This window comes from Rhinoraja longicauda, chromosome 5 (genome assembly GCF_053455715.1).
Source record: "Rhinoraja longicauda isolate Sanriku21f chromosome 5, sRhiLon1.1, whole genome shotgun sequence".
Classification (NCBI taxonomy): domain Eukaryota; kingdom Metazoa; phylum Chordata; class Chondrichthyes; order Rajiformes; family Arhynchobatidae; genus Rhinoraja; species Rhinoraja longicauda.
Genome location: NC_135957.1, coordinates 4,906,444 through 4,933,132, shown reverse-complemented (window position 1 = coordinate 4,933,132; position 26,689 = coordinate 4,906,444). Strand labels below are relative to the sequence as shown.

General features: G+C 43.2%; 1 protein-coding gene across 1 annotated transcript in view; it reads right to left on the bottom strand.

Annotated features, from left to right (window-relative positions):
• LOC144593828 (dynein axonemal heavy chain 8-like) overlaps positions 1 to 23,812 on the bottom strand; it is a 460,724-nt gene extending 436,912 nt beyond the window's left edge. The window contains 6 exon segments of the mRNA XM_078399946.1: positions 503 to 663; positions 7,124 to 7,313; positions 9,068 to 9,219; positions 18,814 to 18,898; positions 21,762 to 21,896; positions 23,657 to 23,812. Coding sequence (XP_078256072.1) covers positions 503 to 663; positions 7,124 to 7,313; positions 9,068 to 9,219; positions 18,814 to 18,898; positions 21,762 to 21,896; positions 23,657 to 23,812 — 879 coding nt within the window.
• Between the last annotated feature and the right edge of the window lie 2,877 nt (positions 23,813 to 26,689).

The window sequence follows — 26,689 nt, the reverse complement described above, 5'->3', positions numbered from 1 at the left end:
TAACCAATCCTCCTGACGCCAGCCTTACTCTCTCTCTCTCACCCCCACCTGTCCTCTAATAATCCAATGGCCTCCCAACTGTAAATTAATCCTCTATTCATCTTGTATATCAGACATATTCTAGATCTTAACAACTTTTTCTGCTGCTCTGCAATAATGGCAAATGTAAAGTTTGTGTGCTGACAATCTTCAAGGCCTGATCAGCATGCCCAATGTTCATCGCATCACGTATGAAAGATTGGCATTGCTAAAGATCCTTGCATGCCACCATTTAAGCAGTGTACACTTTCTGGCCCACAACTTACAGAAAGAATACAAAGCCTGAAGGAAACATTACTTACTAAAGGGTCAATCATTTGCAAACAGCAATAAAATAATTTTACTTTCAACACACATATTTGTGGTGAAAAAGTGGAATGAAATATCGACTTGCTAACAGTCATTAAGGGTTAAAGCAACTTGCTAACAGTCATTAAGGGTTAAATCTTCTAAAGATACAAACCAATTCCAGTTGATTGTGCCACTTTAAAAGTACTTGTTCAAGCTGTGAAACCATTTCTAGACTTGATGCTGCTACCCTTATTTGTTCAAAAGAGCGCAGCATTGCAAGATCGACTTTATCACTCTTCAGTACTACAGCTTTTTCAAGACTTGTTTTTGCACCTAAAGAAAATAGCATCCAAGAAAACACAAATAAAGATATCTCATATAATAACATCTCAATCTTTCTATTACAATTGATAAGATTTACTAATTAGTAATTAAACCGAGCTCCAAACACAAGCACGAATTCCCTGTAATCATTTTGATCCGTGACATCATGCATGAAAGAATTCCAATGCCAAGCATCCTTGGTTGCCAACTTTAAGCAGTCTACAATATCTGTCCCAAGGCTTATACAGAGAAAACAAATCTATTGAGAACGACATGAGGGATGAGTAGGTCTGGCAGCTCAATGTTCTGGGGTATATATATATATATGGAGGAAATTGATGATAGACATCGAGGTGAGAGCGGGAGTTGCATTTTTGATTAGAGAGAGAGTACTATGGGATTACTTTGAGAGGATATTCTTGGGGGTGTGTCCGGTGAGACAATATAGATAGAATTTAGGAATAAGGAGATAATCACTTTAATGAGATTGTACTAAAGATCCCTCAGTTGTCAACAGGATTTAGAGAGGAAATATGCAGGGAATTGTGGCTAGCTGTTAGGAATAGAATAATAATATTGCAATAGGAGGCAATTTCAATTTTGCTAATATTGACTGGGACTGCCACAGTACTCATGGATTAGATGGAGCAGGGTTTGCTAAGTGTTTCCAGGAAAGTTTGCTCAAGCATCATGTACAAGAGCAGGGGCAACATTTGACCTCCTCTTGGGAAATGAGGTTGGGTAACTGCCTTAAGTGTCAATGGAAGAGCACTTTGGAAATAAGATTCATAATTGTGTTTGTTTTAAAATAACTATGGAAAGCCGATAGCTCTGGTTCTGCAAGTTAAAGTCTAAAATGAGGCAAGGTTAATTTTGATGGCATTAGACAGGACCTTTTAAAAGGACTGGAAGAAACTATTAGTCGGTAAAGGGACTTCTGGGAACTGGGAGGCTTTTTAAAAGTAAGACAGAAAGAGTTTAGGGTCAACAGGTTCCTGTTAGAGTGAAGAATAAGGTTAGCAGGAATAGGGAGTCCTGGTTGCTCAGGAACATGTAAGCATATATAGGTCATAAGGTCAAAGGTCATGTGATAGGGGTAGAATTAGGCTATTCAGTACATCATCTATCATGGCTGATCTATCTTTCCCTCCTAACCCATTCTCCCGCCCTCTCCCCATAACCTCTGACACATGTACTAATCAAGAATCTATATATCTCTGCCTTAAAAATGTCCACTGAATTGGCCTCCATTGGCAAAGAATTCCACAGATTCACCATCCTCTGATTATATAGGTGGATCAAGGAAGTCCCCTAAAGAATGCAAGGATGTAAGAATACACTTATGGAGGTAATCAGGAGGGCAAAAAGGAGACAAGAAATAATTTTGGCAGATGAGATACAGGAGAAACCCGAGACTCTGTAAGAATACGAGGACTTTATGAGGATGTTGCCAGGACTAGAGGGTGTGAGCTATAGGGAGAGGTTGAGTAGGCTGGGTCTCTATTCCGTGGAGCACAGGAGGATGAGGGGAGATCTTACAGAGGTATACAAAATCATGAGAGGAATAGATTGGGTAGATGCACAGAGTCTCTTGCCCAGAGTAGACGAATCGAGGACAAGAGGACATAGGTTCAAGGTGAAGGGAAAAATATTTAATAAGAATCTGAGGGGTACCTTTTTCACACAAAGGATGGTGGGTGTATGGAACAAGCTGCCAGAGGAGGTAGTTGAGGCTGAGACTATCCCATCATTTAAGAAACAGTTAGACAAGTACATAGATAGGACAGATGTGGAGAGATACGGGCCAAATGCGGGTAGGTGGAACTAATGTAACTGGGACATGTTGGACTGGGACAACTTCACATGTTGTCAAGTGCCCACACTTGAACATTGTGGGTAAGTTGGGCCGTAGGGCCTGTTTCCACACTGTCTGACTCAATGGCACTAATACTAAAAGCAAAAGGGTAACCATGGACAGAGTAGGTTCATCTTACGTATCTCTGTAGTCAACTATGTGCATAGCTACAGAAGATGGGCGAGGTCCTGAGTGAATACTTCTCATTTGTATTTACTGTGGAGAAGCTCGTGAAGTTACAGAATTCAGGGAAGTGAAGAATGATGCCATGAAATATATTGATATTATGCAAGCGGAGGTTTTTGCAGTCTTGAGGCATATAAAGATGGATAAATCCCTAGGACGTGAGCACGTTGATCTTAGGATATAGTGGAAAGCAAGGAAAAATGGGCTGTGGTAGAGATTTTTGCCACAGGTGGGATACCCGAAGAGTGGGAGTTGATTAATGCTGTGCTTATCTTTAAGAAAGGGTGCGGAGGAGAGCATTACAGGCTTATCAGCTTAACATCCAGCAGTGAACATTTTACTGAAGGGGATTCTGAGAAACAGAATCAATTGCATTTGGAGTCAAAAAGCTACACAGAAACAGCCCCTTTGACCCAACTCAAAAATGCCAACCAAGATGTTTATCTGAGCTGGTACTATCTGCTATATTTCTCCCATATCCCTCAACATAACCCTGGATATAGATCAGCTACCTATCCAGGCCCTTGTCTAAATATCTTTTACACATTGTAGTTGCACCTGCCTCTACAACATCCTCTGGTAGCTTGTTCCATATACCACCACCCTCTTCCAGAACAAGTGGTCACAGTTTAAGGATAAGGGGGAAGTCTTTTAGGACCGAGATGAGAAAGTTTTTTTTCCACACAGAGAGTGGTGAATCTGTGGAATTCTCTGCCACAGAGGGTAGTTGAGGCCAGTTAATTGGCTATATTTAAGAGGGAGTTAGATGTGGCCCTTGTGGCTAAAGGGATCAGGGGGTATGGAGAGAAGGCAGGCACACGATACTGAGTTGGATGATCAGCCATGATCATATTGAATGGCGGTGCAGGCTCGAAGGGCCGAATGGCCTACTCCTGCACCTATTTTCTATGTTTCTATGTTTCTAAGAGGTGGCCCTCTCACCTTTAATCTATGTCCTCTAGTTTTACACTTCCCTGCCCTGGGTAATAGTCTGTGACCATCTACCTAATCTATGCCTCATGATTTTATATACCTCTATAAAGTCACCCCTTACTCTCCCATGCTCCAAGGGAAAGAATGTCCAGCCGATGCAGCCTTTCCTTATAACCTGTTCTTACAACCAAAGCCCTCCAATCCTGCAATTATCCTCCTGTATCTTTTCTGCACCCTTTCCACCCTTTTGACATTCTTTCTATAGATGTGCAACCATAACTGCATACAATTGCGATAGAATGAATGATTTGCACAGTTGTAACATGATGTCCCAACCTCTGTACATAATGCTCTGACCGATGAGGGCAAGCATACCGAATGCCTTTGGAATGGCAAAGACTGATGAATGATAGTCAGCATGTCAGTGCATGGGAAATTCTGACGCACAAATTTAATTGAGATTTTTTTGAAGTGATGAGGGCAGGGGAATGGACGTTGTTTCCATAGACTTTTGTAAAGCTTTTGACAAGGTCCCACATGGTAAACTGGTCTGGAAGGTAAGATCACATGGGATCTAGGGTGAGCCATCCAAACTGGATACAAAATTAGCTTTGTGAATATTGTCTACATGGATTTTAGTAAGGCTTTTGATAAAATGGCCCATGGTACGCTGATCCAGAAGATTAAGATGCATGGGATTAACAGTGACTGGGTTGTATCGTTTCATCACTGGCTTACTGGTAGAAGACAGAGGTTGTGATGGAAGGGCAAATTGGGGCTGGAGTTCCGTAACATATATATAACATATAACAACTACAGCATGGAAACAGGCCTGTCCGGCCCTACCAGTCCACGCCGACCATTCTCCCTGACCTAGTCTCATCTACCTGCACTCAGACCATAACCCTCCAATCCCCTCCTATCCATATACCTATCCAATTTACTCTTAAATAATAAAATCGAGCCAGCCTCCACCACTTCCACCGGAAGCCCATTCCATACAGCCACAACCCTCTGAGTAAAGAAGTTCCCCCTCATGTTACCCCTAAACCTTTGTCCCTCAATTCTGAAGCTATGTCCCCTTGTTGGAATCTTCCCCACTCTCAAAGGGAAAAGCCTACCCACGTCAACTCTGTCCGTCCCTCTCAAAATTTTAAAAACCTCTATCAAGTCCCCCCTCAACCTTCTACGCTCCAAAGAATAAAGACCCAACCTGTTCAACCTCTCTCTGTAGCCTAAGTGCTGAAACCCAGGCAACATTCTAGTAAATCTCCTCTGTACCCTCTCCATTTTGTCAACATCCTTCCTATAATTTGGCGACCAGAACTGCACACCATACTCCAGATTCGGCCTCACCAATGCCCTGTACAATTTCAACATTACATCCCAACTTCTATACTCGATGCTCTGATTTATAAAGGCAAGCATACCAAACGCCTTCTTCACCACCCTATCCACATGAGATTCCACCTTCAGGGAACAATGCACAGTTATTCCCAGATCCCTCTGTTCCACTGCATTCCTCAATTCCCTACCATTTACCCTGTACGTCCTATTTTGATTTGTCCTACCAAAATGCAGCACCTCACACTTATCAGCATTAAACTCCATCTGCCATCTTTCAGCCCACCCTTCCAAAAGGCCCAAGTCTCTCTGTAGACTTTGAAAATCTACCTCACTATCAACTACTCCACCTATCTTAGTATCATCTGCATATTTACTAATCCAATTTGCCACACCATCATCCAGATCATTAATGTAAATGACAAACAACAGTGGACCCAACACAGATCCTTGGGGCACTCCACTAGACACTGGCTTCCAACCTGACATACAATTGTCAACCGTTACCCTCTGGTATCTCCCATTCAGCCATTGTTGAATCCATCTTGCAACCTCACTATTAATACCCAACGATTTAACCTTCTTAATCAACCTTCCATGTGAAACCTTGTCAAATGCCTTACTGAAGTCCATATAGACAACATCCACAGCCTTGCCCTTATCAATTTCCCTGGTAACCTCTTCAAAAAATTCAAGAAGATTAGTCAAACATGACCTTCCAGGCACAAATCCATGTTGACTGTTTCTAATCAGGCCTTGATTATCCAAATAATTATATATATTGTCCCTAAGTATCTTTTCCATTAATTTTCCCACCACAGACGTCAAACTAATAGGTCTATAATTGCTAGGTTTACTTTTAGAACCTTTTTTAAACAAAGGCACAACATGCGCAATGCGCCAATCTTCCGGCACCATCCCTGTTTCTAATGACGTTTGAAATATTTCCGTCATAGCCCCTACTATTTCTGCACTAACTTCCCTCAATGTCCTAGGGAATATCCTATCAGGACCTGGAGACTTATCCACTTTTATATTCTTCAAAAGTGTCCGTACCTCCTCTTCTTTAATCCTCCTCATTTCCATCACTACTCTACTTGTTTCGCTTACCTCACATAATTCAATATCCTTCTCCTCGGTAAATACCGAAGAAAAGAAATTGTTTAATATCTCCCCCATTTCTTCCGGCTCAGCACATAGCTGTCCACTCTGACTCTCTAATGGACCAATTGTATCCCTCACTATCCTTTTGCTATTGACATATCTGTAGAACCCCAGGGATCTGTGCTGGGACCTTCGTGATTGGAGATAATGACTTGGATGTAAATGTAGATGGGATGGTTAGTACGTTTCAGATGACACCAAGATTTCTGGGGTCATGAACAATGAGGAAGGCTGTCAAAGCACACTGCAGTATATAAGAAAATAACTGCAGATGCTGGTACAAATAAAGGTATTTATTCACAAAATGCTGGAGTAACTCAGCAGGTCAGGCAGCATCTCGGGAGGGAAGGAATGGGTGACGTTTCGGGTCGAGACCCTTCTTCAGACTGATATAGATATGCAGGATATAGATCAGCTACAGAAATGGGCAGAGAAATGGCAGTTGGATTCCGAGCAACTGTGCGATGTTGCACTTTGGAAGGTCGATGCAATGGAAAAATATAAAATTAATGGCAAGACCCTTAATCGCACTGCTGTACAGAGGGATCTTGTAGTCCAAATCCATAACTCCTTGAAAGTAGTGACAGAATGGTTAAGAAGGCACATAATATGCTTTCCTTCATTGTCAGGGCCTTGAGTATAAGGGTCAGCAAGTCATGATGTTACTTTTGGATTACTGTGTGCAATTCTGGTTACCCCAATACAGAAAGGGTGAGGAGGTTTTGGAAAGGGTTCAGAGGAGATTTACCGCAATGATGCCTGGATTGGGGGGGTATTAGCTCCAAGGATGTTGGACAGATTGGCATTCTTTAATGGAAATATACTTTTAAAACCTAACTCATCTCTGGGTTTTCTTCACTGTGTTGTATGATGACTAAATACAATGATTTCAGCAGTGCGCTTTGTTAGATAGTTTAAGAACACAGACTTCAAATGCAAATCTTAACTTCTTATTCTCACAATGATTTAACTTTTAAAATATCTTACCATTTAAGAATGTGATATATCTGCGGATAATCTCTTTGAAAGATTTCTTTCCTCTGTCCCCGTGAATGGACTGGTTAAATACTCCCCAGTTTTCAGTTGCACAAATAGCAGGCAAAAAAATGTTTTCTAACATCCTTGTAGCACCAGTAAGTATTCCATCAGTAGAATCGAAGACACCGAATTGCACCTCCTGCAAGGAAGAATGTCTGTGAGTCAGTTATTCTTAAAATGACCAGAAAAATCCAGTGCATAACCAGCAATATCATAATTAGTATCTTATATCTGGCAGCATGCAGAAGTTAAAGAAAATATACTTGATTAAAACACTGGCATCTTGAGGGCCTTAAATAGGTTTGATGGTCATGGTCTTTTTTCCAGGGAAAGTGAGTCTTAAACATTGGTTTGATAAGAGGAGAAAGATTTAAAAGTGGTCTGACGGGCATATTTTTCATATAGATTGGCTGTCGGAGAAGGTGGTAGAGGCATGTATAATTACAATGTTTAAAGAACATTTGGACTAGTAACTGGATAGGAATGATTTTGAGGGATATAGGCCAAACATGATTAGCTCCGATAGGTATGTAAGTCAGCATGGACAGGTTATACCAAATAATTAATTTCCATGTTCTGCAATTCCATGAATCTATAAATCTATAACAGCACCAAAACAAAAGTTTTACAAAATTCTTGGAGCAAGCATCCTTCCACCAGAAACATAAATGATCTGGTGCTCAAAAATAACAGGGTGCTAAAGATTACTTTGGTTATCAGACATCCACATAAAACTCTACTTGCACACAGAGCGCTGGAGTCCATGAGGAGGTTTCACCATCGATAAGTAAAACAAGAAATTATAAACGATCCTTAGCAAGAATATAAAGAAAAAATATACAGATGCAGCAAAGGGATGGGGCAGATCAGAATATTGTATAGAATATCAAACAAATAATTAAATGATTAATAAAGAGGGAAAACTGGATTTTGATAAGAGACATTTAAAAAAGTTCATAAATTGAATGTTTCTCCTGCAGAGAATATGCGTCTGCGAACTAATAATTGAAAACTGACATATGGTCCTTAACCTGAAACGTTTACTCAGGTTTCACCAAAGCTGTGTGACTTGCTGAGTTTTTCCAGAATGTTTTGTTTTTATTGTGGAAAATGAAATGGCAGATTAAATAGGTATTTTGCAACAGTCTTTAAAATGGAATAGCTGTAAACATAGAGACACAGCGGTGTACTTAGTAGAGCACAGCATCTGAGACTGGGCTCAATTCTGACCAATGTGGCATTGATGAGGTCATATGTGATTGGAGTAGAATTAGGTAATTCGGCCCATCAAGTCTACTCCACCATTCAATCATGGCTAATCTATCTCTCCCTCCTAACCCCATTCTCCTGCCCTCTCCCCTTAACCTCTGATACTTGTACTAATCAAGAATCTATCAATCTCTGCCTTAAATATATACACTGACCTGGCCTCCGCTGCCTTCTGTGGCAAAGAATTCCACAGATTCACCACCTTCTGATTAAAGAGATTTCTCCTCATCTCCTTCCTAAAAGAACGCCCTTTAATTCTGAGGTTATGACCTCTAGTCCTAGACTCTCCCACTAGTGGAAATATCCACTCCACATCCACTCTATCCAAGCCTTGATACATCCCTTATACTCCTCAAGGTTCACACATTCTCTCGTGACCATGTGCGTTTCCTCAAGGTATTGGTTTCCATCCACACCCCAATTACATCTGAGTTGCTCGGCTAATTGACTACTGTAAATTACCTTCGATGTGTAGGCAAGTGGTAGGATCTGAGGGAAGTTCATGAGAATGTAGGAGAACAAAAGTGGGATTAATGCAGGTTTCATATGAATGGATAGGATCAAAGGACTCATTTCCATACTCTATCTTTAATATAATGGTTAAATGCAAAATAAAGTTCATACCTCATGAACATTTCTTCCGGTGATAAGAACATCAGTGTTGTACCTCACAAAGAATAAACACAGGCCCTCGAGGTGAGAACTGAATAAATTGGCCTGATATAATCTCTTTATTTTGCTTCCTTTACTAATTCCAGGAATAATTCGTCCACATTCTAAATATAATTAATCAAAGCATTAGTCAACCGTAGGTTGGAGGTGGCGCAGCGGTAGAGTTGCTGCCTTTACAGCACCAGAGACACGGGTTCAATCCTAACCACGGTGCTGTCCCTGAGGAGTTTGTACGTTCTCCCTGTGACTTGCATGGGGTTACTTCGGAATATCTGCTTTCCCCGCACACTCCAAAGACATACAGGCATGTAGGTTAATTAGCTTGGTATAATTGTAAATTTTCCCTAGTGTGTTTAGGATACTGTGCGGGGATCGCTGGTCGGCAGGGACTCGGTGGGCCGAAGGACCTGTTTCTGCGCTGTATCTCTAAACTAAACTAAACTAAACATACCGTCCTCACACTTTGAAACAAATAGAAATAGCGATCATCCTTCATGATCAACCTTGATTAGAACAGTTATAATATTTGCAGAACACCCCAGATGTATTGAAGGACAGAGGATCTAGGGGGGTAGAGGAACTGAAAGAAATTTTAATTAGGCGAGAAATAGTATTGGGTAGACTAATAGGACTGATGGATGATAAATCCCTTGGGCCTGATGGTCTGCATCCCAGGGTCCTCAGGGAGGTGGCTCTAGATATAGTGGACGCATTGGTGATCATTTTCCAATGTTCAATAGATTCAGGATCAGTTCCTGTGGATTGGAGGATAGCTAATGTTATCCCACTAATCAAGAAAGGAGCGAGAGAGAAAACGGGGAATTACAGACCAGTTAGCCTGACTTCGGTGGTGGGAAAGATGCTGGAGTGAATTATTAAAAAGGTAATAATGGTGCATTTGGATAGCAGTAAAAGGATAAGTCCAAGTCAACATGGATTTATGAAAAGGAAATCGTGCTTGACTAATCTTCTGGAGTTTTTTGAGGATCTGACAAGTAAAATGGATGAAGGGAGCCAGTGGATGTAGTGTATCGACTTTCAGAAAGCCTTTGATAAGGTCCCACATGGGAGATTGGTAACTAAAATTAGAGCACATGGTATTGGGGGTAGGGTGTTGACATGGATAGAAAATTGGTTGGAAGACAGGAAGCAAAGAGTAGGAGTAAACGGGTCCTTTTCAGAATAGCAGGCAGTGGCGAGTGGAGTGCCGCAAGGCTCGGTGTTGGGGCCGCAACTGTTCACCATATATATCAATGATTTGGAAGAGGGAACTAAAAGCAACACCAGCAAGTTTGCGGATGACACAAAGCTGGGTGGCAGTGTAAACTGTGAAGAGGATGTTAGGAGGTTGCAAGGTGACCTGGGCAGGTTGAGTGAGTGGGCAGATGCGTGGCAGATGCGTGGCAGATGCAATATAATATAGATAAATGTGAGGTTATCCACTTTGGCGGCAAAAACAAGGAGGCAGATTATTATCTCAATGGAGTTAGGTTAGGTAAGGAGGAGGTGCAGCAAGACCTGGGTGTCCTTGTACACCAGTCACTGAAAGTTGGCGTGCAGGGCATATAGGAGTAAAGAGGTCCTTCTGCAGTTGTAAGACCACATCTAGAATATTGTGTACAGTTTTGGTCTCCTAATTTGAGGAAGGACATCCTTGTAATTGAGGCAGTGCAGCGTAGGTTCACGAGATTGATCCCTGGGATGGCGGGACTGACATATGAGGAAAGATTGAAAAGACTAGGCTTGTATTCACTGGAGTTTAGAAGGATGAGAGGGGATCTTATAGAAACATATAAAATTATAAAAGGACTGGACAAGCTAGATGCAGGAAAAATGTTCCCAATGTTGGGGGAGTCCAGAACCAGGGGCCACAGTCTTAGAATAAAGGGGAGGCCATTTAAAACTGAGGTGAGAAAAAACTTTTTCACCCAGAGAGTTGTGAATTTGTGGAATTCTGTGCCACAGAGGGCAGTGGAGGCCAAATCACTGGATGGATTTAAGAGAGAGTTAGATAGAGCTCTAGGGAGTAGTGGAATCAAGGGATATGGGGAGAAGGCAGGCACTGGTTATTGATTGGGGACAATCATCCATGATCACAAACAAATGGCAGTGCTAGCTCGAGGGGCCGAATGGCCTCCTCCTGCACCTATTTTTTTCTACGTAACACTGTGTTCTCCCTCACAAATACATTCCAATTGATTTCAAGGGAACCGAACATTTGAAGCTAACACTGCAGCATTCTACATTTAACAAAATGTTCAGGATTGTATTTGTCGGCCTACATGCATTTCATTCATTTGTTTAAATACATGCTGGAGCCATTTCTTATTCCTCTTCCCTGCCTCTTCAAAACACCTTATGACAGAAATACTGCCTTTGTGGTATAATTCAATGCTAAAACTTATTAACTATGTTTAACTTATTATTATTAACTTATTTTCTATGTTTCTATGTTTCTACGTTAATAAAAACCTGTGGAGGCACATTTTACAGATTCAGCCAACACACATCAATTCAATCAGGTCACGAGTCAACAGTGAGGGAGTGTTAACATTACAGAGGGAAGACTAGGAAAATGAGAAAAAGTCAGTTGTAGTGGCAGACAGAATGTGGATAGGGAGAGATAGATAGGACATATGGAAAAATTCTGACAGGACGATGCCAGGTAATTTTAATGTTTAGAGAGTCATCTGGTTAATAGATCAATGAGAACAATTAAAGCGAGATTTGATTTTCAATTACTATTGCATCCACCCCCACTTCTCTTAGAAACATAGAAGCATTGAAAATAGGTGCAGGAGGAGGCCATTTGGCCCTTCTAGCCTGCACCGCCATTCATTGTGATCATGGCTGATCATCCACAATCAGTAACCCGTGCCTGCCTTCTCCCCATATCCCTTGATTCCACTAGCCCCTAGAGCTCTATCTAACTCTCTCTTAAATTCATCTAGTGATTTGGCCTCCGCTGCCTTCTGTGGCAGAGAATTCCACAAATTCACAACTCTCTGGATGAAAAGGTTTCTTGTCACCTCAGTTTTAAATGGCCTCCCCTTTATTCTAAGGCTGTGTAGCCCCTGGTTCTGGACTCCCCTAACATTGGGAACATTTTTCCTGCATCTAGCTTGTCCAGTCCTTTTATAATTTTATACGTTTCTATAAGATCCCCTGTCATTGTGGGCTTGGCAACCCTGAGGTTCTGCTCCTCTTTCTGTAGGATCACCTTCTCTTTCTTTTTATTTTATTCCCCTCACCTTTGGTCATTTCCACGTCTCATCTCGAATAAGATGTTGAGCAAAGTTCACGTCCAAAGCCACACATCTTTCTTAAGCAAATGTTTCCATCCCCAACTCATCATATGCAGATACCAAATGAAAGTTCACTCATTTTCTGGATCCACCCAGCTGCCGACGCATTGAATACAACGAGATCTGGGTGTCCTAGTGCATCCGTCACTGAATGTTTCCAAATACACAGGACAAGATGTTAGAAATCCAAAGTGCCAAATGTCAATTTGCTCCCGGTGGTGATGGGAGGCGTATGCACTCACCTATGCTCATCCAATGTTGAAAAAGGCTAGGCAGACACGTCATTGGGGTTATCAAGTGGGCACCTACTTTCATCGACGTTTCGCTGATTGGACCCACGACGTCTCCAGTAGGCTCAGCAGTGCATTCTGGCGTCCCAGAACCACCCCCCTAGCCAGCTTATTTGGGAGACCAGATGGGGTCTTTCCTCTTCAGCCAGAGCCACTGGCTACTCCGCTCTGCCACCTGTGATGTTTCCTTGATAGCCTGGCGTAGGGCTTGTCCGCTGATCCCCAGGTCCTTCATCAGTCTTACGGTAGATGTTGCCACAAATCCTCGACATCCAACTTCTACCGGGCAGATCTTTGCTCTCCAGCCCCGCTGTTCTGCCTCCGCTGCAAGGTCTGTGTAGCGCAGTTTCTTTCTTTCAAAGGCTTCCTGCACAGCATCCTCCCAAGGGACTGTGAGCTCCACAAAATACACCATGCGCTGAGAGTTGGACCAGAGGACAAGATCAGGCCTCAAGTTGGTGATGGCTATCTCTGGTGGAACTGTAAGCCGCTGGTCCACATCCACCAGCATCTGCCAGTCCCGGGCTGCCTCCAGCTGTCCAAACCTTGTCCTTGGTGGAATTTTCCGTTGCTTTTGTTCCCCCTCCCGAACAAAGGCAATTGGCATAACTGGGTTGGTTGTTCTGGGCGGCAGGGCATTGTTGGTTGTTCTTTTGCTTTCCAGAGTCGCTGCCAGGCATTTGAGCACTTGATTATGTCTCCGGGTGTACCGTCCTTGGGAGAGGCTTACTTTACACCCAGTGAGGATGTGCTTAAGCGTGGCTGGTGTTGAACACAGGGGGCATGATGGATCTTTGCCCAGCCATTGGTTGAGATTTTTTGGGCTAGGAAGGTTGCGCGAATGAGGAAGCTTATCCTGCACGCCTCCATCTCCCACATGTCCTTCCAGCTGATCTTCCGCTTTTCCACACTCTCCCATCTCATCCACTGGCCCTGTTTAGCTTGCGACACAGTCTTGGCACACCTACTCGACTCCTCCTGTCGGCGGACTTCGGCCGTGACCAACTTCCGGCGCTCCAGTGAGGATGCCTTGTTCCAGCAAGGTCGCTTTTCGCCAAGCCCCAAGCCACTTCGTCCGTGTTGGACTTGCCCAATCATGTCGCCTTGATGGAGAGCAGATTTTGCCTGCTGTGTCGCATTCTTAGCCGTCCACTTCCTTCCTATTGCCAGGGTTGGGGCAGCAGCTCGGATGACAGTGTCCCTCGATTCTGCCAGGGTCATCTCTAGTCTGACTTTAGTGCACTTGAACTCCTCTGTGAGGCTAGAGAGAAGCAGCTGAAGTACTCCCTGACCGTACAGGCCTACACTGCTCAGGCATCGAGGAACCCCTAACCACTTTCTCACAAAAGAGCTGATTGTTCTTTCCATCTTCTCAACTCTTGTGAGGCAGATGTCATACATGGTTAGTGGCCACATAAGGCAAGGTAGTAACCCAAACTGCAGGCACCAGATTTTCAGCTTTCCAGGCAACATGGATCGGTCGATGTTTGCTAGGCCTTTGATGATTTCTTGCCTCAGCTCATTTGCTTGATCAGTGTCCTTCAGTTTAGAGTCATACCATCTCCCCAGACTTTTGATTGGCTTCTCTGACACAGTTGGGATTGGTTCTTGATCAATGAAAAACCTTTGATCCGTCAGTTTGCCTTTGATTATAGAAATTCTTCTTGATTTGGATGGCTTAAATTTCATTCTAACCCCAGTGATGTTCTCTTGAAGCTTCCCTAAAAGGTGCCTGGTGCAAGGTGCTGTTGTTGTTATGATTGTCATGTCATCCATGTAGGCCCTGATGGGTGGTGGACGGACTCCAGACTTCAGCCGCTTGCCTCCCACCACCCACTTGGAGGCCCTTATGATGACTTCCATAGCCATTGTAAAAATCAATGGGGAGATGGTACACCCTGCCATTATGCCAATCTCCATGCAGTGCCATGTGGTGGTAAAGTCTGGCGTGGTGAAACACAGCTGCAGATCTTGAAAATAAGCCTTGACAAGGCTTGTGATGGTCTCTGGTATCCTGAAGAAGTCAAAGGATGCCCAGAGGAAACTGTGAGGGACAGTTCCGAACGCATTGGCAAGGTCAAGGAAAACGACATGCAGATCTCTCTTTTCTTTTCTTGCAGTCTGGATTTGGTGCCAAATCATGCTGGTATGTTCGAGACATCCAGAGAACCCTGGGATGCCTGCTTTTTGGACTGTTGTATCCACAAGGTTGTTTCTCTCTAAATAGCTGGTCATCCTCTGAGCTATGATGCTGAAGAAACTTTTACCCTCTACATTGAGGAGACTGATAGGGCGGAATTGGCTGATATCTGTGGATTCCTTCTCTTTCGGAGTCAGGACTCCACCTGCCCTGCGCCATGCTTTGGGTATAATTCTTTTCTCCCAAGCCACTCTCATTAGCCTCCACAGGAAGCGAAGAACATCAGGAGCACTCTTGTAGAGTCGATACGGAACCCCATTTGGCCCTGGGGCTGAAGATGCTCTTGCCCGCTTTACTGTCTGTTCCACCTCCCTCCACTTTGGAGGACTAATGTCCATCTGGTGCTCTGGTTGTTCAATTGGTGGAATGTCCGATGGAATAGCTGTCTTCAGGTGTCTTTTGTCATCAGCATGTATTCTTTTCAGGTGCTCGTCTAGCTCCTGCCTTGATGTTTTCAGGTTTCCTCCCTTTTCTTTGATGAAAAGTGATTTTACGAACTTATAGGGGTCCTTGAAGAAGCATGATCTCGTTCGTTCTTTCTTTTTTCGTGACTTCCCCTTTATAGAATAAAGGGGAGGCCATTTAAAACTGAGGTGAGAAGGAACCTTTTCACCCAGAGAGTTGTGAATTTGTGGAATTCTCTGCCACGGAGGGCAGTAGAGGTCGTCACTGGAAGAATTTAAGAGAGAGTTAGATAGAGCTCTGGGGGCTAATGGAATCAAGGGATATGGGGAGAAGGCAGGCACGGGTTACTGATTGTGGATGATCAGCCATGATCACAATGAATGGCGGTGCTGGCTAGAAGGGCTGAATGGCCTCCTCGTGCACCTATTTTCTATGTTTCTATGTAAAAGATCTGAAGTTCAGAGTTGAAGTGAGAGTAAGTTTCCTGAACATCAAGACATCACTTGATCAAGCATGACATCAGGCAACATTAGGTCACCTGAATTCAGTGGGATTAGAGGGAACCGCCCACGCCACGCCACACCAACCCCGCCCCTCTCTCCCCAACCCCGCTGGTTGGAATCATATTAACTACAAAACATGACTGTGGTGGTTGGAAGTGAATCATCTTGCCCACTAAACATCAACAGGTGTTCCTCAGCACAGCATTCTACGCCCAGATATCTTCAGCTGCTTCATCAATAGTATTCCTTCAATCATATCGTCAGAATTAGGAATGTTCACAGGTGATCTCATGATGTTCAGCAGCATTCACAACTCTTTGGATAAGGAAGTAATCCACATCCAGCAGTTCACTTTCACCAAAGTGATGAGCATGAAATCAGTGTAGAGTACACTTTAATGCAAGGGTAATTTAAGATCTAATGGTGATTGAAGAGCAGAGTGCCAAGTCCGAAGGCACTGATGGGATCTATTCCAGGTTAGTGAGAGGGACAAGAGAGGAGATTGTTGGGGTCTTGGCATAGCGGTAGAACTACTGCCTGAGAGCGCCAGACACGGTTCGAACCTGACTACAGGTGTTTGTCTGTACAGAGTTTTACGTTCTCCCTGTGACCTGCTTGGGTTTTCTCCGAGATCTTTGGTTTCCTCGCACTCTCCAAAGACGTGCAATTTTCATTCATGTCACATTTAAAGAAAATTATTTTTCATCAAAGTGGAAGATTACACATTTTTCTGTGTTATATTCCATTTGCTATGTTGTCATGCATTTATTGGCCTATCTGTAGGATGGATTTTTTAAGCAATTAGCTTTAGGCTGCATGTTTAAGAAGTTGTATGCCAGCAGCAGATCCAAAATCCATTCAAAATGTAATCCAGTAAAACATTGTGCAATAACAATTTACAGATAAAATCCACTAAACGAACATTACAATCAGTCCATAGTCTACATTATTTGTTTTACTTTATTCACCCCATTTAGAATATTATGTTCAGTTCTGAGCACCATGTTATAGGAAAGATATTGTCAAGCTTGAAAAGGTTCGGATAAGATTTACGAGGATGTTGCCAGGACTAGATGGTGTGAGCTACAGGGAGAGGGTGAGTAGGCTGGGTCTATATTCCATGGAGCGCAGGAGGATGAGGAATACAAAATCATGAGAGGAATAGATCGGGTAGATGCACAGAGACTTTTGCCCAGAGTAGAGGAATCAAGAACCAGAGGACATAGGTTCAAGTTGAAGGGAAAAGATTTAATAGGAATCTGAGGGGTAACCTTTTCACACAAAGGGTGATGGGTTTATGGAACAAGCTGCCAGAGGAGGTAGTTGAGGCTGGGACTGTCCCATCATTTAAGAAACAGTTAGACAGGTATATGGATAGGACAGGTTTGGAGGGATATGGACCAAGCGCAGGCAAGTGGAACTAGTGTATCATAGAGTCATAGAGTCCTATAGCACAGAAAGAGGCCCTTCGGCCCATCGTGTCCGCGCCGCCCGTTACCAAACACAGTCTAATTTTAATCCCATTTTCCCGCATTTGGACCGTAGCCCTGAATGTTGTAGCATTTCAAGTGCCCATCCAAATGCCTCTTAAACGTTGTGAGTGTTCCCGCCTCCACCACCACCCCAGGCAGTGAGTTCCAGACTCCAACTACCCTCTGGGTGAAAAAGTTCTTTCTCACATCCCCCCGAAACCTCCCTCCCCTTACCCTGTATCTATGTCCCCTCGTTGTTGAACCTTCCACCAGTGGAAGAAGTTCCCCACCATCTACCTTATCTATGCCCCTCATGATCTTGTACACCTCGATCATGTCCCCTCTCAGCCTTCTCTGCTCCAGGGAAAACAACCCCAGTCTGCTCAGTCTCTCCTCATAGCCGAGGCCCTTCATCCCTGGCAGCATCCTGGTGAATCTCCTCTGCACCCTCTCCAAAGCTATCACATCCTTTCTATAATGTGGTGACCAGAACTGTACACAATACTCCAGATGTGGCCTCACCAGTGTTCTGTACAATTCCATCATTACCCCCCTACTTTTATATTCGATGCCCCGGCTAATGAAGACCAGTAACCCATATGCCTTTTTGACCACCCTGTCCACCTGTCCTGCTGCCTTCAAGGACTTGTGTACCTGTACTCCAAGGTCCCTCTGTACCCGTCTTCCCTAGGGTCCTTCCATTCATGGTGTACTCCGTCTCCAAGTTATTTCTGCCAAAGTGCATCCCCTCGCACTTTTCAGGATTAAATTCCATCTGCCACTGCTCCGCCCATCTGACCATCTCATCTATATCTTCCTGTAGCTTGCAGATCCCTTCCTCGCTATTCACCACCCCCCCCTACCTTTGTGTCATCTGCAAACTTGCTGATCATGCCCTGTACGTTGACATCCAGATCATTTATGTAGATTACAAACAGTAAGGGACCCAACACCGATCCCTGCGGCACCCCACTGGACACCGGCCTCCAGTCACAGAAGCACCCTTCTACCATCACCCTCTGCCTTCTGTCACTAAGCCAGTTTTTTATCCATTTTGCCAAGGTGCCCTGGATCCCATGGGCTCTTACCTTCTTGACTAGTCTCCTGTGTGGGACCTTGTCAAAAGCCTTACTGAAATCCATGTATACCACATCCACTGCACTACCCCCATCTACCTCCTTGGTCACCCCTGTAGCTGGGACATTGTTGGCCGGTGTGGGAAGTTGGGCCGAAGGGCCTGTTTCCACACTGTATCACTCTATGACTCTATGACTCTATGACCCATTAAATATAGATTTTGCTTCTCATCAATATGATAAACCATCCCTCCCATTTAAAACAAAACAGCGAATATGTTCTGAATTTTCAGTATATTTTTCCCTTCACTATTTTGTATATGGTATTGGTTAAGATTGTAAAATTTAAGTCAATTATTCATGCACCAGAATATCAACAAAAGCATACAACTTGAAGTATATTGGGCTTCCTCTGTTTAAGATGCTATGCATATTAATCATTTTTACCTATTGGTGGTGCTTCGGACTGTTGGCAAAGGAATGCAAGTATTTTTTCGCCTCCTTTCGCGAAAAAGTCATCATAAGGTTGGAACTATGAACAAAGGTTATTAATGGTGTTAACTTTTACAAACCACAATTGGTTTAAAGTTCAGTTATTACCCTTGTCATTAAAATATCAAAATCATAACACAGATTTTCTTCCCAATAATTGTAATAATCCCTTCCACTTAATTATTCCCTGAAATCATAAATAATATTAGAACTACCCTTGTCTCTGTTAGGACATAGGCTCTGTGCCGAATGTTTGTGCACAATGTTTGTGCCGAACGTGATACCTAGGTTAAACTGATCTCAGCTCCATTTCCTTCTATTCCCTGCACTTCCATGTGCCTCTGTAAGTCATACAAAGTCATTATGAATCCCATACATCTTATCTTCTGGATCAGCCTTCCATGAAGGACCTTATCAAAAGCCTTATTAAAATCCATGTATACAACATCCACCATCCTACCTTCATCAATCTTCTTCATCACTTCTTTAAAAATACTCAATCAAGGGGCTAGTGGAATCAAGGGATATGGGGAGAAGGCAGGCACGGCTTATTGATTGTGGACGATCAGCCATGATCACAATGAATGGCGGTGCTGGCTCGAAGGGCCGAATGGCCTCCTGCACCTAATTTCTATGTCTATGTCTAAGTTATGTTATGTTAGTGAGAACTAAAAGGTATACAGAAAAGCATGAACTTGCAGTTGTAAGAATCTGAAATGCATGGCCATGAGGAATTGTGGAGGCATATACAACAGCAGTTTTTAAAAAGGAATTGGTCAAGCCATTTAAAACAAACCATCAGAAAAACATGCTTGAGAACCACGTTATCTAGACTCTTCAGCCAGCACGACCCTCCTGGACTGCTGTAATACAATATTAATTTTACAAGCTCTCTCAGGGGAAGAGATTACCCAATAGACAGAGGAAAAAATTCAATGATGTGCTTGACACCCCCTTGAAAAATGCATCAAGTGCACTGATTTTTGGAAATCCCTGGCTGATTGCTCAAAATAGAGGAGGGGCGTTCAGAAGAATCTCAAAGGTGATATTGACAATCACTGGCAGATCCCTCGAACTGGAGGAGGAAGCCGGGGCAGCACAGAGGCACAGCGGTAGAGTTGCTGCCTTACAGCACTTACAGCGCCAGAGACTCAGGTTCCATCCTGACAACGGGCGCTGTCTGTACGCAGTTTGTACGTTCTCCCCGTGACCTGCGTGGGTTTTCTCCGAGATCTTCGGTTTCCTCCCACACTCCAAAGACGTACAGGTTTGTAGGTTAATTGGCTTAGTATAAATTTAAAAACTGTTCCTAGTGTGTGTAGGATAGCGTTAATGTGCAGGGATCAATGGTCGGTGCGTACATGGTGGGCCAAAGGGCATGTTTCCATGCAATGACATAGGATCAGAAGATGCAGAATCCCTGGAGAAACAGCTAAGAAACTGCAAGAGTAAAAAGACCATGAAGAGAGTTATATACAGGCCTCCGAATAGTAGCCAGCATGTAAGGTGCAAATTACAGCTGGAGATAGAAAAGGCATGTAAGAAATTCAATGTTGCAGTGGTCATGGGGGATTTCAATATGCAGAGAGAAACTCGTTGGTACTTGATCCCAAAAGAAGGAATTTACAGAAAGCCTAAAGAGATGGCTTTTATAGCAGCTTGTGGTGGAGCCTACTAGGGAAAAGGCAGTTCTGGATTTGTTGTTGTGGAATGAACCAGCTGTGATTATGAAGCTTAAGGTGAAGGAACCACTCAGAATGTATCAGTATTACTGTTGAGTAAAGGGAACTACAGAAGCATGACGGAGGAGTTGGCTAAAGTTGAATGGAAGGGGACCCTAGTAGGAATGATAGTGGAATAGCATTGGCAGGAGAATGGGCGGCACAGTGGTAGAGTTGCTGCCTTACAGCGCCAGAGACCTGGGTTCGATCCTCACTACGTGTGCTGCCTGTATGGAGTTTGCATGTTCTCCCTGTGACCGTGTGGGGTTTCCCCTGGTGCTCCGGCTTCCTCCCACACTCCAGACATGCAGGTTTCTGGGTTAATTTTCTTCGGTAATTTGTAAAATGTTCCCGAGTGAGTAGGATAGTGTTAGTGTGCGGGGATCGCTGGTCAATGCGGACTCGGTGGGCTGAAGGGCCTGTTTCCGCGCTGTATCTCTGAAGTCTAAAGTATCTCTAAAGTCTAAAGAGTTTCTAGAAGTGAATTGGATGACATGGGAAGTTTTCCCCCAAACAGTAAGAAATATACTAAAGTGAGAATGAGGCAACCATGGCTGATAAAGGAAGTCAAGTGCCAAGGACAGCATTATAGCAAAAGAGAAGGCATATAATCTGGCAAAGATTAGCAGGAAACTAAAGTTTATGAAGCTTTAAAAAAAACAGAAGGCAACTCATTGAAACCTACCAAATAATGAGAGGCCTAGATGGAGTGGATGTGGTGAGGATGTTTCCAGCAGTGGGACAGTTTAGAACCAGAGTGCACAGCCTCGGACTAAAAGGACGTACCTTTAAAATGGAGATGAGGATGAATTTCTTTAGCCGGAGGGTGATGAATCTATGGAATTCAATATCGCAGGGGGCTGTGGAGACCAAGTCTGAGTATTTTTAAAGCGGAGATTGATAGGTTCTTGATTAGTAAGGGTATCAAAGGTTACGGGAGAAGACAGGAGAAAACGGTTGAGAGGTAAAAATAGATCAGCAATGATTGAATGGCGGAGCAGACTCGATGGGCAAAATGGCCCAATTCTGCTCCTAGGTCTTATGATCTTATGAACAAATAATGCACAGATAAAAATAGCAGAGTATAGTGTAACAGCGTTATAGCATTACAGTGAAGATATGAATCAAAGTAAATCCACAATTCAAATAAAACCAGGAAAGTTACGAGTAAACATTACTTACAGACAGAGAATCCAAAACAAACTCTTCCACTTCACTTTTAGCAATCTCCGAACGCCAGGACAAGATATCTATGAGGTACCCATATACTTCATCGAACTTCTTTTTCCTGTCCTCCCTTGCTTCTCTGTACCTCCCCTAAAAGTTTACGTGAAAAGATCATTAGCTCTGTGTTGGTGTAAGAAAGCAACGTTACATTATTTACTTGCACAGATTTATCTACGCATCACAGGATTTTCATTCTGGATTTTCATCCTCATTCAACATTCCACATGCATTTTGTTTTGGCGACGTTTCCACATATAAGAGGCAACATTTTTTCTGATTCTTCCTGCCCTGTACAGCAATAGTTGTCAGCGCTTCACTAGGAAGCAAATGTAGTAGAGCTCTTTTCCTTAAATAGCTCCTTAACAACGCTATACAACTTGACTACAGTACCTGAACGAGGCAGGAAAGAGGACATTCCCAACTACCAGATCTCTTCACTTCACTGTTAGGTGCTTCGTTATTTCTCCATGCCTTACTGAGTTGACTGTTCTGCCCATATGCACCTCTGTGCCACTTTCCCAACAGAATCGTCAAACCTTCTTTATTCTATATAATTGCATGTTCTGAAAAAAGACATCTACATTCCTCACTCTCAGGAAAATCAAAGAGTGAAGGATGGAGAACAGAGGAAGAGCTGAGAAAGAAATGGAGGTCAAACATTATATGTGACTGCCAGTTTAAACACTGCCACCACAAAGGCAAGAAAAATAGAGTGGTACATTGGACAAGGGACATACTGGTATGGGCGATTGTAGTCAGGGAAGAGACAAAGAGAATCTAGTATTTCAGCTCACCAAAGAGCAGATCCACATGTCAGTACCCTCCCGAGGATGTTGATGAGGACAAGGGAAGCATTCATGGGAAGGCTGACATACATTGATGGTTTATGCATTATCGGATTATCTGACCAATCCATGAAATGGCAAGGTTCATGGAGTAGTCCACCTCCAATCTTTGGTGGGAGATTGTGTTCATCCTAAAGAAATTCACATGCTCGGGTGGTAGAGTCCACAGACACTTCTACCAATATAGCAGCTGATGGTTGATGTTTCAGCTTTCCTGTCGACACAGAAAGGGGACATTGAAAATCTTCATGCCTTTTGGAGTCTCGGCCTAAAATCTTTATAATTATAACTGTCATCAAGAAGCAGATTGGAGCCACAAAGAGACAAATGATGTTTTCTGTAAGGAAATTTTCAGAAACAGGAGGGTGTTATTTTGAACAGATTGATATTCTCTACTACTGAGATGTACTCTACTATTTTTGATTAGTACAGGTGTTAAGGGTTACGGGGAGAAGACAGGAGAATGGGGTTAGGAGGGAGAGACAGATCAGCCATGATTGAATGCCACAGTAGACATGATGAGCCGACTGCCCTTATTCTGCTCCTATCACTAATGAGCTTATGATCTTATGTCCAAGTAAGAATTGTCCAGGTACAGAAATGTCAGTATTGGAAAATGACTGCTGTCCTTGGAAAACAAAGAGCTGATTCCAAACAACTAACTGAAGCTGATCATCCACAATCAGTAACCCGTGCCTGCCTTCTCCCCATATCCCTTGATTTCCCTAGAGCTCTATCTAACTCTCTTTTAAATTCATCCAGTGAATTAGCCTCTTCTGCCTTCTGTGGCAGAGAATTCCACAAATTCACAACCCACTTGTTTTTTCTCATCTCAGTTTTAAATGGTCTCCCCTTTATTCTTAGACTGTGACCCCTGGTTCTGGACTCCCTCAACATTAGGAACATTTTTCCTGCATCGAGCTTGTCCAATCCTTTTATAATTCTTAAAAAATATATAATTTTATATATTCTTCTGTGAATGCTTAATGCTACAACAAGAAATACCTGCTTCTCTTTGATTGTCTCCTGCAAGGCCAGCATTCCAACTGTACTCCTACGTACTTTGCCTTTCCTGTCCGGGCTGGATGCAAATGAATCAAAGACGCTCGAACCACTAACTTTTGGAGCCATCTCCTGCATTGAATCACTGTAACGAATCATTTCTCAAATCTAAAAAACATAAACGGTAACATTTCATGCCACTATACGATTTGGCCATACATATAAAGCTATAATTTTTAATGATCAAGATGTTGAAGCAAGAAACTGCATGTGCTCGTTTACAAATAAGGTCACAAAGTGCTAGAATAACTCAGCGGGTCAGATGGCAACCCTGGAGAAAATGGATAGGTGGTGTTTTGGGTCAGAATGCTTTTTCAGACATTGTATTGGGAGGGGTTCTTGGTTCTTGGTTCTTGGTCCTCCAAAATATTCCAAATGGAATTTAAACTGGAGGTGGCGGAGAGAGAAGAAAGCTGGAAGAGAGGAGAAGCAGGACAAAGCATGGCAGTTAATAGGTCAACACAGGCGAGGGGGGGAGGGTTGATAGGCAGATGTTTGGATGAAAAAACAGAATATGCGAGACAAAAGGATTGAAGAGTTGCAAATTGTGAAGCCAGAGAAAAGAATGTAGGTGGGGGGAGGGGGGCAAATAGTCACGAGCTCAGGTATGCACAGAGGAGGAGAAAAAGGAGGAGGAGGAGGTCATTGGAAATTATCTAAAATTGGAGATTTGAATGTTCATACCGTTGCGTTGTAAGCTACCCAAGCAGAATATGAGGTGCTGTCCCTCCAGGCCTCGTGCTGGCAATGGAGGAGGCCCAGGTCACAAGAGTTGGTATGGGAATGGGGAGGGGAGTTAAAATGGTTCGCAAACGGAAGATCCAGTAGACCTCGGTCGTCAATTCTACGCTTGGTCTCGCTGATGTACAGGAGGCCACATCGGGAACACCAGATGCAGTAGATGTGGTTAGAGGAGCACACAAACCTCTGGAAGGACTGCTAGGGTCTCTGAATGGAGGCGAGGGAGGATGTATAAGGACAAGTGTTGCATCTCCTGTTGTTGCAGGATCTCATTGAAGCTTACCATATAATGAAAGGTTTGGATACAGTAGACGTGGAGAGGATATTTCCACTAGTGGGAAAGTCTGGGACCAAAGTGCACAGCCTCAGATTAAAAGGACATAACTTTAGAAAGGAGTTGAGGAGGACTTTCTTGAGCCAGAGGGTGGTTAATTTTGTGGAATTCATTACCAAAGATGACTTTGGAGGCCAAGTCTTAGGGTATTTTTAAACAGATTAGTAAGGGTATTAAAGGGATATGGGGAGAAGACAATTGGAGTTCCCAATGTTGGGAGAGTCCAGAACCAGGGGCCACAGTCTTGGAATAAAGGGGAGGCTATTTAAAACTGAGGTGAGAAGGAACTTTTTCACCCAGAGAGTTGTAAATATGTGGAATTCTCTGCCACAGAGGGCAATGGAGGCCAAATCACTGGATGGATTTAAGTGAGAGTTAGATAGAGCTCTAGGGGCTAGTGGATCAAGGGATATGGGGAGAAGGCATGCACGGGTTATTAATTGTGGACAATCAGCCATGATCACAATGAATGGCGGTGCTGGTTCGAAGGGCCGAATGGCCTCCTCCTGTACCTATTTTCTATGTTTCTATGTTTCTATGAAAGTTAAATCAGCCATGATTGAATGGCAGAGTAGACTTGATGGGTCGAATGGCCTAATTCTGCTCCTGTAACTTATGAATTATTGAAGTTTCCCTTTAAATCTTTTATCACCTTAAAGCTATGCCCTCGAGTTTTAGACTCCCCTACACAGGAGAAAAGATTATGGATGTGCATCTATTCAAATTAAGTTATTGTATATTCCAGGGTGGATTGAAATTTCTTGTTCACATGAAGCTCTTAAAGAGTATACATGGTAACAATGGATATAACACGAAATACAACAACAAATGCAAACTGCAAAATGGTGCAAAGATTATTGTGTAATCTCAGCAATGCAAAAACAAAACCAAGGTGCAACAACAAATTAACCAAATAAGGTAGAATTAAGAGCAAGAGTACATGGCAGCTCCAAGAATGGGGATAATTGCTTCTCATGTATCTGATCGGCATAGGGAAGAAGCTGTTGTTCTTCAGTCTCAGTGTGCGTGCTTTCAAACTCCCGTATCTCCTCTTAACAGGCAGGAAAGAGGAAAGGGAATGGCCAAGGTCACAGGCATCCATGACAAATCTTCCAGCTTTCCCGATGCAATGCACCCCCCTCCCCCCCACCCCCTCCTCCTTACCACCTGACTCACCCAGTTTCTTACATCAACAATAAACACTTTTGGGGATGTGGTTAGCTGGTCTAGAAGATTAATCACATGTATTGCAGCACAACCTAGCCGATTGGATGCAAAATTAGCTTGATGGTTGACAAAACATGCTTTTCAGCCTTGATGGATTGCATCTCAGTCTCGTATGGCAACTGCACTGCTTTTGTCCACCTGAACCCGCAGAGAGTACCGAACACTGACCAGCCACATGTCACAGGCTCACCATTTTCATTCATCTTCACAGTGCGTTGCCAATGTCATGTTTGCAGAGTACCTGCGCTGTACCACAAAGGCAGTGGTACCGAGTTCTGGTTAGCATACTGTTGTACTTCGTGGTCCGGTACCTGTTGTACCTTTGGTGACTCTGGAAGGACCACAAGTACACTTGTGTAAAAAGGTTACATTGCTGGAGCTCAACTCCAGGCTGTTTATTCCGTGGCCACCTGCATCCAGAGTGACCGCCTAATCACACCCATCACTTATATACACAGCCATACAAAGTAGTTCTTGGATACACAAAGTAGTCCCAGCAATATCACAACATCCCCCTTGTCTTATATATTACAACATCCCCCTTGTCTTATATAAAATTGTTTTCTTTACCATTCGAGGGCTAAAATATATTTAACAAACAAAACCAAAACACCATTGCTATTTGCAAACAAAACTAATAACACAACTAAACACAATTAAACACAATTGCTTTT